Genomic DNA, 14,327 nt, shown 5'->3' on the forward strand with positions numbered 1-14,327 from the left:
AATGCAGACTGCGGAGTGTTGGTGTAACATGGGTTGTCAGTCACTGTCCAATTAGACGTTAACAAATTGTTTGGGAAATGGGGCCTGCCTGCATTCTTTTAGTATAATGTTAAGATGGCTGGTGCTGGGTTTCAATTCCTCCTGGTTCCCTTCCTGCATCCCTACCCCCACTGCACCCCCCCCACCCCCCCCATTATTCAGGCTGTCAGCTTGCGATGCATAACTTAGCAGAACGACAGCCATGATGCCTTCATCTGTATTTTGGGAAGATAATAATAATTATTATAATAATAATTTATTAGATTTGTATGCCACCCCTCTCCAAGGACTCAGAACGGCTCACAACAATAATAAAATACAATAAACAGAGGCACAAATCTAATATTAATAAAACTGATGTTAAAATCCTTTAATATTAAAAAACAATCAGTGCTACACAATCATACCATTCTCAAGTGCTATAATCAGTAAAAGGGGGGGATCAGTCCCCCCCATGCTTGGCGACATATGTGGGTCTTTAATATCTTGCAAAATACGGGGAAGGTTGGGGGCAATTCGAATCTCCAGGGGGAGTTGATTCCAGAGGGCCGGGGCCGCCACAGAGAAGGCTCCGAAGAGATGTGCCTTGTATGGCTAAAAACCAAGGGCATTTAAAGCTGTTGAAGCTGATGGGATTTTCTTTTGAAAGGGTTTTTTTTTTTTAGAATGAATGAAAGCAGGAGGAAGAAAACCCCCACAAAGGGAGTCCTTGACTTACAACCTTTTGCTTAGTGACCATTTGAAGTTGCAAAGGCAGTAAAAATAGTGGCACAACTGGTGAAAGCCGACTATGGAAGTTCCCGCGGCTTTCACATAATTAAAAATAAAAATTTCCCCTTTCCCCCAAAGTCCCTGATCCCATTGTCCAATCCAGGTACTGTCCGGTTGCTTGGTTGCTTCACTCCTCCTCTGGCCAGCCATCTGTGAGAATGTCCTTGGTTCACCCAGGAACACTTTATTGTTTGGGCTGCACAACCCTATCTAACTGTTTCCCCACTCCCTCTGTTGTGGGGCAAGCCTGAAGCCTCCAAGGTGGCCCTAGCCATGTTCACTTCAAGGTGGACAGATTGTCCATTTGTTCCCTTCCCATGCCCCCCTCCTCCCTCCTAGCCTTTGAGGGCAGGATGCCAGCAAGGCGCCAAGCTGAAGATTTATTTATTTATTTATTTATTTATTTATTTATTTATTTATTTATTTATTTATTTATTTATCAGATTTGTATGCCACCCCTCTCCGCAGACTCTGGGCAGCTCACAGCAATAATAATACAATGTAAACAAATCTAATATTTAAATTAATTTAAAACCCCAATTTAGAAACCAATCATACATACTAGCATACCATGCATAAATTTTATAAGCCTAGGGGGAGGGAATGTATCAATTCCCCCATGCCTGACGACAGAGGTGGGTTTTAAGGAGCTTGCGAAAGGCTAGGAGGGTGGGGGCAACTCTGATATCTGGGGGGAGTTGGTTCCAAAGGGTCGGGGCCGCCACACAGAAGGCTCTTCCCCTGGGTCCCGCCAAACGACATTGTTTAGTTGACGGGACCCGGAGAAGGCCAACTCTGTGGGACCTAACTGGTCGCTGGGATTCGTGCAGCAGAAGGCGGTCCCGGAGATATTCTGGTCCGGTGCCATGAAGGGCTTTATAGGTCATAACCAACACTTTGAATTGTGACCGGAAATTGATCGGCAACCAATGCAGACTGCGGAGTGTTGGTGTGACATGGGCGTATTTAGGAAAGCCCATGATAGCTCTCGCAGCTGCATTCTGCATGATCTGAAGTTTCTGAACACTTTTCAAAGGTAGCCCCATGTAGAGAGCATTACAGTAGTCGAGCCTCGAGGTGATGAGGGCATGAGTGACTGTGAGCAGTGAGTCCCGGTCCAAATAGGACCACAACTGGTGCACCAGGCGAACCTGGGCAAACGCCCCCCTCGCCACAGCTGAAAGATGTTTCTCTAATGTGAGCTGTGGATCGAGGAGGACGCCCAAGTTGCGGACCCTCTCTGATGGCCAACCTCACCCCAGTCCCTCTTCTTTCACAGGGTTATTTTTGTGAGGAAAATAGGATGAAAGAAGAAGCACTAGATACGTTTGCCACCTTGAGTGGTTATACAAAATAATAATAAAAGCAGCATATCAATTAAATAATTCATTTAGTTTAAACATTGCATTTACGGGTGCTGTTTTCTTGTTTCCTGTGCAGCGATGAAAACAAACAAATCACCAAATGCTGCAACTGAATTTCCAGGTAAGGCGTCTCACTCGTTTTATTGATTTACATGCTTTGTTTAATGATATCGATTGGTAGAGATGTCTGATTGCAATACTCAGTCAAATATTTTTACTCAAATATCCCTGGGTAGGCTATTTCTATCGTGCCCATTAAGGATTTGGCCGGGCTCTTATCATGTATTTCTTCATCCTTCCCCCTTCTGTCCCCTGCCCCAATATTTGCAGTTCACAATCGGAGGTCCTGCTCTAATGAGCCAGAGTACCTTTGCAAGTGGATGGGTCTTCCCTACGCAGAATGTAGCTGGGAAGATGAAGTTCTGATCAACAAAAAATGCCAGCACTGTATCGATAGCTTCAACAGTAGGAACAACTCCAAAACCATGCCTACTCGGGACTGCAAGGTTAGTTGGAAAAAACAGAGTTGGAAGGGGATCTTGGAGGCCTTCTAGCCCAATCCCCTGTTCAGGCAAGAAACCCTATATCATTTCAGTCAAATGGTGTCCAATCTCTCCTTAAAAACTTCCAGTGTTGGAGCATTCACAACTTCTGGAAGCAAGCTGTTCCACTGATTAATTGTTCTAACCATCAGGAAATTTCTCCTTAGTTCTAAGCCGCTTCTCTCTCTGATTACTTATTTTATTTATTTATTTATTTTGTCCAATACGCAATGAGGGTTTTAGTGGGTATATATCTATATACACATAGTAAAATACATGATGAAGGTTATAGAGGAGATACTCATAGTAAAATATATCTAAGAAATAATAGAAAAGAAGATATAGTAATAGAACATATCAATGAAAGAATAGAAGAAGAGATATAGGAATAGAAGACAGGTATAGGAGATATAGGAGAGCAATAGGACAGGGGACAGAAGGCACTCTAGTGCACTTGTACTCGCCCCTTACTGACCTCTTAGGAATCTGGATAGGTCAACTGTTGATAATCTAAGGGTAAAGTGTTGGGGGTTTGGGGATGACACTATGGAGTCCGGTAATGAGTTCCACGCCTTGACAACTCGGTTACTGAAGTCATATTTTTTACAGTCAAGTTTTGAGCAATTAATATTAAGTTTAAATCTGTTGTGTGCTCTTGTGTTGTTGTGGTTGAAGCTGAAGTAGTCGCCGACAGACAGGACGTTGCAGCATATGATCTTGTGGGCAATACTTAGATCTTGTTTAAGGCGTCTTAGTTCTAAACTTTCTAGGCCCAGGATTGAAAGTCTAGTATCGTAGGGTATTCTATTTCGAGTGGAGGAGTGAAGGGCTCTTCTGGTGAAGTATCTTTGGACATTTTCAAGGGTGTTAAAGTCTGAGATGTGATATGGGTTCCAAACAGATGAGCTGTATTCGAGGATGGATCTGGCAAAAGTTTTGTAAGCTCTGGTAAGTAGTGTGAGATTGCCAGAGCAGAAGCTACGTAGGATTAGGTTTATACCCATTTAGTTTAGATTAGTTTCCACTCGTTGCTTCTTGCTCTGTTTTCAGGTGATTTAGAGAATAAGTTGACTCCCTCTTCTTTATGGCAACCCATTAGATTGGTTTTCCCATTTTGGCTTCCATTTAAATGGAATTGAATTGTTTATTTGGCCATATGTGGTTAGACACACAAGGAATTTGTCTTCAGTACAGAAGCACTCAGTGTAAATGCAAAGTAACAGAATCATCATCTTCATCACAATACCAATAAATGGAAAAAGTAAGAAGATATTAAGATGATATATAATAATAATATAGCCATACTACATGGATAAATACACATTGACATTAAATCACACTAATAATTCGGTGTTCAGCAGAATCATGGCTCTGAATATCTAGTTCTCCCATGGCCTTTATTCTCCTCTTGGTCAGGAGGTGGCGCTGCTTCCCCAAAATACAAAATTCACGGCAATTGAGGCCTACAGCAACTGCATAATTGAAAATACAGTGTACAGTGATACCTTGTCTTACAAACTTAATTGGTTCCGGGATGAGGTTCTTGAGGTGAAAAGTTTGTAACACGAAACAATGTTTCCCATAGGAATCAATGGAAAAGCGATTAATGCGTGCAAGTCCTCCAGACTTCTGTGCTTCGCTGGCAACGGAAGTCCGGAGGTGGGGTTTCCCAGAGAAGGGAGCATCAGTGAAATTGCAGCACCTCAAAAACACCGAAGTCCTCGAAACCCCACATCCGGACCTCTGTGTTTTTGCGATGCTGCAATTTCATGGAGGCTCCCCTCGCTGGGAAACCCCACATCCGGACTTCCGTTGCCAGTGAAGCGCCCGTTTTTGCGCTGCTGGGATTCCAATGCAGCATCACAGAAACATGGAAGTCCAGAGGTGGGATTTCCCATGGAGGGGAGCCTCAGGGGAATCCCAGCAGCGCAAAAACGGGTGCTTCATTGGCAATGGAAGTCCGGAGGCGGGACATCCCAGTGGCAGCGGTGGGTTTGTAAGGTGAAAATAGTTTGTAAGAAGAGGCAAAAAAATCTTAAACCCCGGGTTTGTATCTCAAAAAGTTTGTATGACAAGGCGTTTGTAAGATGAGGTATCACTGTACTGAATGCAAATTAAGACCCCATCATCACTCTTATATGATTTATTTTTAAAATAGTAGTAGTATTCTGATGGCGAATAGTTTCATGAAGGCAGATGAATGTTTTCCATGTTGAAGTGGCATGCTTTTAACTTCAGGACCTTACTCTGTTAGAATAAATATTCTACTTTTTACATGGAAAATTAGGCTCCATTTGCAGATCTTCCTTCTTTTCCTCCATATCATAGAGCTCTATGTTCTTGCTAATTAAAGATGGGGCAGTTGAGCCATATGTTGCTTATTTGCCGCCCCTGGTCTTCGGAGAAGGGCGGCATACAAATCTAATAAATAATAATTTACAAGAAGATTTATAATGCTGGGCAAAGGTCCTGGGCCACGTTTAAATTTCTTGTTGTAGCAATGATATAATGATGATATAGAATTCTGCCTTGATCTCCTTAACGGAATACAACCAGATAATACAGATAGGTTGCATGCAGTGCAGTAGTCCTTGGTTTATAACAGTTTGCTTGGTGACTGTCCCAAGTTTACAACAGCGGTGAACAAAAAGAGACATGGCCATTTTTCACATGGTCACGTGATCAGAATTCAAACATTTGGCAACTGCTTTATACTTACGACCGTTGAACTGTCCTGGGATCATGTTATCCCCTTTGGCAACCTCTGACAGGCAAAGTCAATAGGCAAGAACCCAGATTCCCAGTTTAACACCCATGCTACTAACTCAACTCAGTGGCTGCAGTGATTCACTTAACAAATGTGGCAAGAAAGGTTGCAGAACGGGGCAAAATTCACTTGACGTTTCGCTTAGTGACAGAAATTTTGGGCTCCATTATTATCGTCAATCGAGGACCACCTGTAATTCCCCAGAGCAGTAGGTCTGTAAAGCTGGGAGAATGATGGCAATCTTCCTCTTAGGTGCTGAAGCAAAGGCCTCGTTTTGTGGCCTTGAAGAACCAACCGTCTTACATTGGTGGAGAGAATCTGGAACTCCGGGACTATCAGCTGGAAGGCCTGAACTGGTTGGCCCATTCTTGGTGCAAGTAAGTGAGGGCAGATCGAAACATTTAAATATGTTAAAGGGTTAAATAAGGTTCAGGAGGGAAGTGCTTTTAATAGGAAAGTGAACACAAGAACAAGGGGACACAATCTGAGATTACTTGGGGGAAAGAACAGAAGCAACATGAGAAAATATTATTTTACTGAAAGAGTCGGAGATGCTTGGAACAAACGTCCAGCTGACGTGGTTGCTAAATCCACAGGAACTGAATTTAAACGTGCCTGGGATATAGATCCATCCTAGGATAAAATACAGGAAATAGTATAAGGGCAGACTAGATGGACCATGAGGTCTTTTTCTGCCATCAATCTTCTATGTTTCAGATGCTTCTTATCCCTCCTCCCAAAATCATAGACCAGAAAGAGGTTTTAGATGCTCCTCTCTTGATGACCTGAAGCAATGTCTCTGGCTCTGTTAAAAAGTGCTATTGCTAACATGTTGTAAGCCGCCCTGAGTCTAAGGAGAAGGGTGGCATAAAAATTGAATGAATGAATGAATGAATAAATAAATAAATAAATACATTTATTTATTTGTTTGTTTATTTGTTTGTTTGTTTATTTAGTTATTTAGTTATTTGATTTGATTTGATTTGATTTGATTTGTATGCCGCCCCTCTCCGTAGACTCGGGGCGGCTAACAACAGTAAAAAACAGTATAAACAAATCTAATATTAAAAGTAGTTTAAAAACCCCAATTTAAGAAACCAATCATACATACAAACATACCATGCATAAATTTTGTAAGCCTAGGGGGAAGGGAATATCTCAATTCCCCCATGCCTACATACATACATACATACATACATACATACATACATACATACATACATACACTGTGCAGATCCTCAATGGAAGGCATTGGTGAATAGCCTTCTGCCTCCAGATTTTCTCCAGAATTGAAAGGAAAAAGGAAATGGAGAGCTAATTGAACAATGTGGCTATGCTGCTTTGACCCCTTTGCTTGTCTACCTCCTCAGGACCAACAGTGTCATCCTGGCGGACGAGATGGGCTTGGGGAAGACCATCCAGACCATTTCTTTCCTCTGCTACCTCTTCTATCAGCACCAGCTCTATGGCCCCTTCCTGATCGTGGTGCCCTTGTCGACCCTAACCTCATGGCAGAGGGAATTTGAGATCTGGGCCCCAGAGGTCAACGTGGTTGTGTACATCGGAGATCAGATGAGCAGGAATGCTGTGCGTAAACTAGCATCGAGGAAGGGGTTGAATGGGACTAGGACAACACGTTTCTCTTTTTCGACAGCTCTGTAGGGTGAGCTGCAGGGTGCATGACACGGAAATGAAAGTGCCATTATTGGGAGACAGTGATAGCAAGAAAAACAAGGCAGGATCTGAAATTCTCACTCAAAACTGTTATGTTAAAAGTTGTAGAAACCATTCCTCCTTTGCCCAGTCTGGAGGCGAGCCACAGGTGCAAAGTTGTTATGAGTACCTGGAGCTGAGAAGCTGATAAAAAGCTATTCTCAGATGCCTTTTGCTCAGTTCCTTGGGGCTGAAACAAAACAGAATGACCTCAGGCTATTCCCTTCCCCCTCTCATTCCCAGGAAGGAACATCAAAGTAAAGGAGGGATCAGAAACATGAAAAAAGTTGTAAACTGTCACCCAGACCCTCCCCACCAGAATGGCAGCATCTTGATAGGGATCTATGGGGACCTGACATGCTGCTCCCCCAGAAGAAGGAAAACTTCATCTGGAAGAGAAAAGAGAACGGAAATACAGTGGTACCTCGGTTCTCCAATGCTTTGGGTCTCGTACATTTTGGATACCGAACAAAATTTTCGGCAAAAATTTGCTTCGGTATCTGAAGAAAAATTCTGATACCGAACAGCCACAGAAAATGTTGTTTATTATCCAAAATGCTACAAGATCTGAGGGGACGGGGTGAGACGGAATGGGAGTCGGAATCCGACACGCCCATCCTGGCCGCCCACTAAACAGCCTCCCAGTCTCTAGTCTAAGCGCTCCAAGCTGTAGGAAGGGTGGGGGCGGCTGCAATACCAGCAGCTTCGGGGGCCTCCTTTCCTCAGTGGTTCATCTTATTCCCTTTAAACAGCTGCACCAACTTTCTCCTTCCCGACGGTGGCGGCGGCTTTCCTTCGAGCAGCAGCAGCGCCGGGAACGTCAGCGGCTTCCCTTTCTCATGTGACGTTCCCGGCGCTACTGCTGCTCGAAGGAAAGCCGCTGTCGCCGCCACCGGGAAGGAGAAAGTTGGTGTAGCTGCCTACAGCTAAAAGATGAGCCGCTGAGGAAAGGAGCCCCCCCCCCCCCCCGAAACTGCCGGTATTGCAGCCGCCCCCACCCTTCCTACAGCTTGGAGTGCTTAGATTATAGAGCTCCTCAGATCTTTATCCCATAGGAAATAAAGGAAATAGGGGCTGGAAACCAATTAAACCCATTTCCATTATTTCCTATGGGATAAATTAATTCGGTACTCGACCAAATCGGTTCTCGACCACACTTCTGGAACGAATTGTGGTCGAGAACCGAGGTACCACTGTATAAACAATTAGTTCTGTTTATCTGGGTATTGGGCATGGAAATGCTTCAGCAACCTAGGGGCCATTTTCTCATATGTTGGGTAGCTGGCATGTGGAACTGTGCCCAAATTTGCTTGGATGCTCAGATCCACTCTTTCTTTAACCCTGTTGAGTAGACTACAAATGACAGCTTTTGCAGGACAGGATAAGAGCCATTGTAGCACGGTGGTTAGGATGCACTTTTGCAGGCTAACACTGCCGACTGCTAGGAGTTCAATCCTGACCAGCTCAAGGTTGATTCAGCCTCCCATCCTTCCAGAGTCTGTAAAATGAGGCCCCCAGATTGTTGGGGGCAATACGCTGACTCCGTAAACCCCTTAGGGCTGTACACAGTACTGTGAAGAAGTATATTGGTCTAAGTGCTACCGCTAAACTAAAATCAAATTTCATTTTGGCTGAGAGAATCATTAAAAAAAACCTGTTGGATGTCTAAAAAATATTTTCTTGTCTTTTATAGACTTCGGATGTGTTATTGCTTCCAGGGGGGCAAGCCATTCTGGGATATTTAGAAAATGGTGTTACTAAAAGAATTACTAAATGATCAGATGAAGTTAAAATCTAGGATTAAATTACAAGAAGAAGGGATAACAATAGATTGGTGGCATTATGCCCAGATTCGATCTAGATATCAGAAGGATAAAACCCTCTATATTTTTAATAAAAGTAAAAATTTGCTAAGTAACTTAATTACTACTAACCCAACAAAAATGATAGGTAAAATATATAAATTCCTCATTGCACACAAAAATATAGAGTTGACCTTAAAAGACACCATGATAAGATGGTGCAGAAATATTGGTAAGGAAATAGATATAGATACATGGGAGAAGGTTTGGACTAACAACTGGAAAATGACTAAATCAGTCTCATTAAAAGAAAACCAAATTAAAATGTTTTATAGGTGGCCTCTCCCACCAAATAGGATAGCAAAAATGTTTCCCAAAACATCTCCATTGTGCTGGAAATGTAAGAAAGAAATAGGAACCTACTACCATCAATGGTGGACATGTGGTAAAGCTAAAATATACTGGAAGATGATAGAGAAAATAATAAAAGAAATAGTAAAGCAGGATATAGAAAACACCCCGGAATTTTACTTATTAGGAATTACCAATCAGACTTATAAGAAAGAAATTCTTTATTTAACTATACACATACTAACTGCGGCTAGAATAATATATGCGCAAAATTGGAAGGGGGAAGAAATCCCCAAGGAAGAAGAAGTCATAGCAAAAATATTAGATTGCGCTGAAATGGATATGATGACAAGACGTTTAAATGATCAAGAAGATACTAAATTCTATGAAACATGGAACAATGTTTATAAATGGATAGACAAGAAAAAATAAGATATATAAATTTACTTTTAGTTAATTTCTTGTATTTGTTTTTACCTGGGTAATAATAATGTTAATATTAGTTTAAATGTATCGTTTGATGATTATGGTATATTAGTTTATGTATAAGCAACATACTAAGAATTTTGGTTTATATACATATAGTAGTTAAAATTTGGAAAATTCTAACCCAAATTTACTAGACTTTTTAATATTCAATATATATTCAACTATGTATTCTTTTTCTGTATTTGAATTTATACTTTCAAGATAAGCGGGGGAAATGCACCCCCACTCTATGTTTAATGTTTGTATGTCTGTCTGTTTATTTTAAGAAAATTAATAAAAAAATTGAAAAAAAACAAAAACAAAAAACCTGTTGGATGATTAGATGGTATAATTAGCTCTGCTGGCTGGGAAATTTTTGGGGGGTGAAATCCATACGTCTTCAAATTGCCAAACCAACCTATTCATTTATTTTACTTCAGATCCGTGAGTATGAGTGGGTCCACTCTCAGACTAAACGGCTGAAGTTCAACGTGCTGATTACAACCTACGAGATCCTCCTGAAAGACAAGGTGAGCAATGGGCCAAGGCATGTTCTACTTGGAGGAAAGAGGAATCCTGTCCATCTTCTTTCTTTTGTCTGCTCTCACATTTTTGGCTCAGAAAGGGTGGGTGCTACTGGAAGTGAAGGTGCTTCTGAAGAACTCATCCATTCCTTTGTGGGGCTTTCTTTCTTCCTTCTTCCAGTCTTTTGCTAGCCAAGAATGTTTTGGGAGCATTAAGGTGGCAAAAGACAGGGATCACAATACCACGAATTGAAAGAACTAGTATGAGTAACACCTGCATGGTATTTGCTCTTAAGGTCTTTGGGCAATTACCTTTTGCTTTCTAAGCTATCTTCAATCTGCTTTAATTCTGCACCACCCCTTAGTGTGCTGTCCAACTCTAATTGATGGGAAGATGTGGGCCTGTCTTCAGCACTTGGTAAACCTATTTTCCAAAGTACCAGAAGGCAGGACAAGAAGTAATGGATGGAAATTAATTAAGGAGAGAAGAAACCTAGAACTAAGGAGAAATTTCCTGACAGTGAGACCAATTAACCAGTGGAACAGCTTGCCTTCAGACGTTGTGGGAGGTTTTTAAGAAGAGACTGGACAACCATTTGTCCCAAATGGTATAGGGCAGTGATAGCGAACCTTTTTTGGCTCGATTGTCAAAAGGGTGCCGAAAAAGGTTCACCTTCGGTAGTGCTTTCCCCCACACATGCGCACAACCACTGCCCTGCCTCTCCCCAAACATGCACTGACTAAAGCCTCCAGAAGCCCATTGGGCTGTTTTTCACTCTCACCAGGATACAGGAAGCTTTCCTGAAGCCTGGGGAGAGCAAAAACAGCCAAAATGAAGGCCGAAAATTCATTCATTCATTCATTTATTTATTTATTTATTTATTCATTCATTCATTCATTCATTCATTTATTCATTCATTCATTCAACCCATTGGGCTGTTTTTCACTCTCACCAGGATACAGGAAGCTTTTCTGAAGCCTGGGGAGAGCAAAAACAGCCAAAATGAAGGCCGAAAATTCATTCATTCATTCATTTATTTATTTATTTATTCATTCATTCATTCATTTATTTATTAGATTTGTATGCCGCCCCTCTCCGTAGACTCGGGGCGGTTCACAACAACAATAAAACAATATACAACAAATCTAATAATTTTAAAGTCACCAAAAAGAACCTTATTAAAAAGCAAAAACATACACACAAACATAACCATGCATAAACTGTATAGGCCAGGGGGAGATGTCTCAATTCCCCCATGCCTGACGGCAGAGGTGGGTTTTAAGGAGTTTACGAAAGGCAAGGAGGGTGGGGGCGATTCTAATCTCCGGGGGGAGCTGGTTCCAGAGGGTCGGGGCCGCCACAGAGAAGGCTCTTCCCCTGGGTCCCGCCAACCGACATTGTTTAGTTGACGGGATCTGGAGAAGGCCAGCTTGCCAAAATGTGCATAGGTTCACAGGTATAGGGTCTCTTGCTTGAGCTGGAGGTTGGACTTCAAAGACCCCCCCAAGGTCCCTTCCAACTCTGTTATTCTGTGTGTCGCAACCTGTCATGCTTGGGACACAGGTGTAAGTTTTCCAGAGCAGATATATAAGGTCTTCCCTAAAATGTTTCTACATTCTTGCTGTATTGTGACCCATCTGATTTTTCTTCCGTAGACCGTCCTGGGAAGCATCAACTGGGCCTTCCTAGGCGTAGATGAAGCCCATCGCTTGAAGAATGACGATTCTTTGCTCTATAAGACACTGATTGACTTCAAATCCAACCACCGCCTGCTCATCACTGGGACACCCCTTCAGAATTCCCTGAAGGAACTGTGGTCTTTACTGCAGTTCATCATGCCAGAGAAGTAAGTTGATTTGAGAAGTAGCTCTTCATTCACAAGACAGTGCAATTGCTAAAGCAAATGAAACTCAAAGCTTAAAGTAGCCTGTAGAGCAAGATAGATTTAGAAGCCCAAATTATTGCACAACAATTATCAATACAAGCCTAATACAAACTTCTTTTTTAAAAAATATCTCTATCTGTTAGTTCATTGTAGGGGGGAGAAAGAGTCAAGAATCTTTTTCAAAAACAAATTCTATTAGATAACAGAAGCATTCACAGGAGCATTTTGCAGTTGATGAAAGCTTTTACCAAAATATGTATGGTTCCCTTGTAGAATTTTATCAGGTTTATCGTCTCTTTTCTGAAAGTACAATGTTCTTTTCTTGTTTTATTTTTCTGTAAATATATAATGAATTTTAAAAAATAATTTTCCTCTTTATAATGTCAAACACTGCCCAAGGTCTCTAAGGAGCTGTGGGCAACCGCCTATGTTTAAATTAAATAATGAAATAAATGAGGCCCCAAAGGTGCCTTTTTAAAGGGCAAGAGAGTCCATTGCCTCTTGGAAAAAAAACACACCTTTGGGACAAGCATGATTTGGATGACTGAGAATCCCCATAGAAATAAAGGAGGCTGCTTGTAGAAGACATGCTTGTGCCTTCCTCGCCAATAGAAAGGAAGAATTGATTAGATAATGCTTAGATAAGGCCCTTTTTGAATCTGCTTTGGAGTCAAGCCTGAGTAAATCTCATCCTCTCTCTCTCTCTCTCTATCTCTCCCCATTTCTCTATCTCTCCATCTCTTTCTCTCTGCACCTCTCTCCCCCCATTTCGCTCTGTGTCTCTTCCTCTCTCTGCATCTTTCTCCCCCCATTTCTCTCTCTGTCTCTCCATCTCTCTCTCTGCATCTTTCTCTGCATCTCTCTCTTCCCCATTTCTCTCTCTGTCTCTCCATCTCTCTCTCTCTGCATCTTTCTCTGCATCTCTCTCTCCCCATTTCTCTCTCTGTCTCTCCATCTCTCTCTCTCTGCATCTTTCTCTGCATCTCTCTCTCCCCATTTCTCTCTCTGTCTCTCCATCTCTCTCTCTCTGCATCTTTCTCTGCATCTCTCTCTTCCCCATTTCTCTCTCTGTCTCTCCATCTCTCTCTCTCTGCATCTTTCTCTGCATCTCTCTCTCCCCATTTCTCTCTCTGTCTCTCCATCTCTCTCTCTCTGCATCTTTCTCTTCCCCATTTCTCTCTCTGTCTCTCCATCTCTCTCTCTCTGCATCTTTCTCTGCATCTCTCTCTCCCCATTTCTCTCTCTGTCTCTCCATCTCTCTCTCTCTGCATCTTTCTCTGCATCTCTCTCTTCCCCATTTCTCTCTCTGTCTCTCCATCTCTCTCTCTCTGCATCTTTCTCTGCATCTCTCTCTCCCCATTTCTCTCTCTGTCTCTCCATCTCTCTCTCTCTGCATCTTTCTCTGCATCTCTCTCTCCCCATTTCTCTCTCTGTCTCTCCATCTCTCTCTCTCTGCATCTTTCTCTGCATCTCTCTCTTCCCCATTTCTCTCTCTGTCTCTCCATCTCTCTCTCTCTGCATCTTTCTCTGCATCTCTCTCTCCCCATTTCTCTCTCTGTCTCTCCATCTCTCTCTCTCTGCATCTTTCTCTGCATCTCTCTCTTCCCCATTTCTCTCTCTGTCTCTCCATCTCTCTCTCTCTGCATCTTTCTCTGCATCTCTCTCTTCCCCATTTCTCTCTCTGTCTCTCCATCTCTCTCTCTCTGCATCTTTCTCTGCATCTCTCTCTCCCCATTTCTCTCTCTGTCTCTCCATCTCTGTCTCTCCATCTCTCTCTTCCCCCATTTCTCTCTCTGCATCTCCATCATTTCCTCAATCTCTCTTACTCTGTCTCTCCATCTCTCTCTTCCCCCACTTCTCTCTCTGCATCTCCATCATTTCCTCAATCTCTCTTACTCTGTCTCTCCATCTCTCTCTTCCCCCATTTCTCTCTCTTCCTCTCCATCATTTCCTCAATCTCTCTTACTCTGTCTCTCCATCTCTGTCTCTCCATCTCTCTCTTCCCCCATTTCTCTCTCTGCCTCTCCATCATTTCCTCAATATCTCTTACTCTGTCTCTCCATCTCTCTCTTCCCCCATTTCTCTCTCTGCCTCTCCATC

At 42.4% G+C, this 14,327-nt stretch overlaps 1 protein-coding gene across 4 annotated transcripts in view; it reads left to right on the forward strand.

Moving 5' to 3' along the window:
* CHD2 (chromodomain helicase DNA binding protein 2) overlaps positions 1-14,327 on the forward strand; it is a 94,495-nt gene that overhangs the window by 37,925 nt on the left and 42,243 nt on the right. For all 4 annotated transcript variants that reach the window (XM_070763514.1, XM_070763516.1, XM_070763517.1 and 1 more), the window contains 6 exons: positions 2,251-2,295; positions 2,505-2,680; positions 5,736-5,860; positions 6,854-7,070; positions 10,258-10,347; positions 11,998-12,188. In XM_070763514.1, coding sequence (XP_070619615.1) covers positions 2,251-2,295; positions 2,505-2,680; positions 5,736-5,860; positions 6,854-7,070; positions 10,258-10,347; positions 11,998-12,188 — 844 coding nt within the window. The remainder of the gene's footprint in view (positions 1-2,250; positions 2,296-2,504; positions 2,681-5,735; positions 5,861-6,853; positions 7,071-10,257; positions 10,348-11,997; positions 12,189-14,327) is intronic.

The sequence above is a fragment of the Erythrolamprus reginae genome, chromosome 10 (assembly GCF_031021105.1).
Source record: "Erythrolamprus reginae isolate rEryReg1 chromosome 10, rEryReg1.hap1, whole genome shotgun sequence".
Classification (NCBI taxonomy): Eukaryota; Metazoa; Chordata; class Lepidosauria; order Squamata; family Dipsadidae; genus Erythrolamprus; species Erythrolamprus reginae.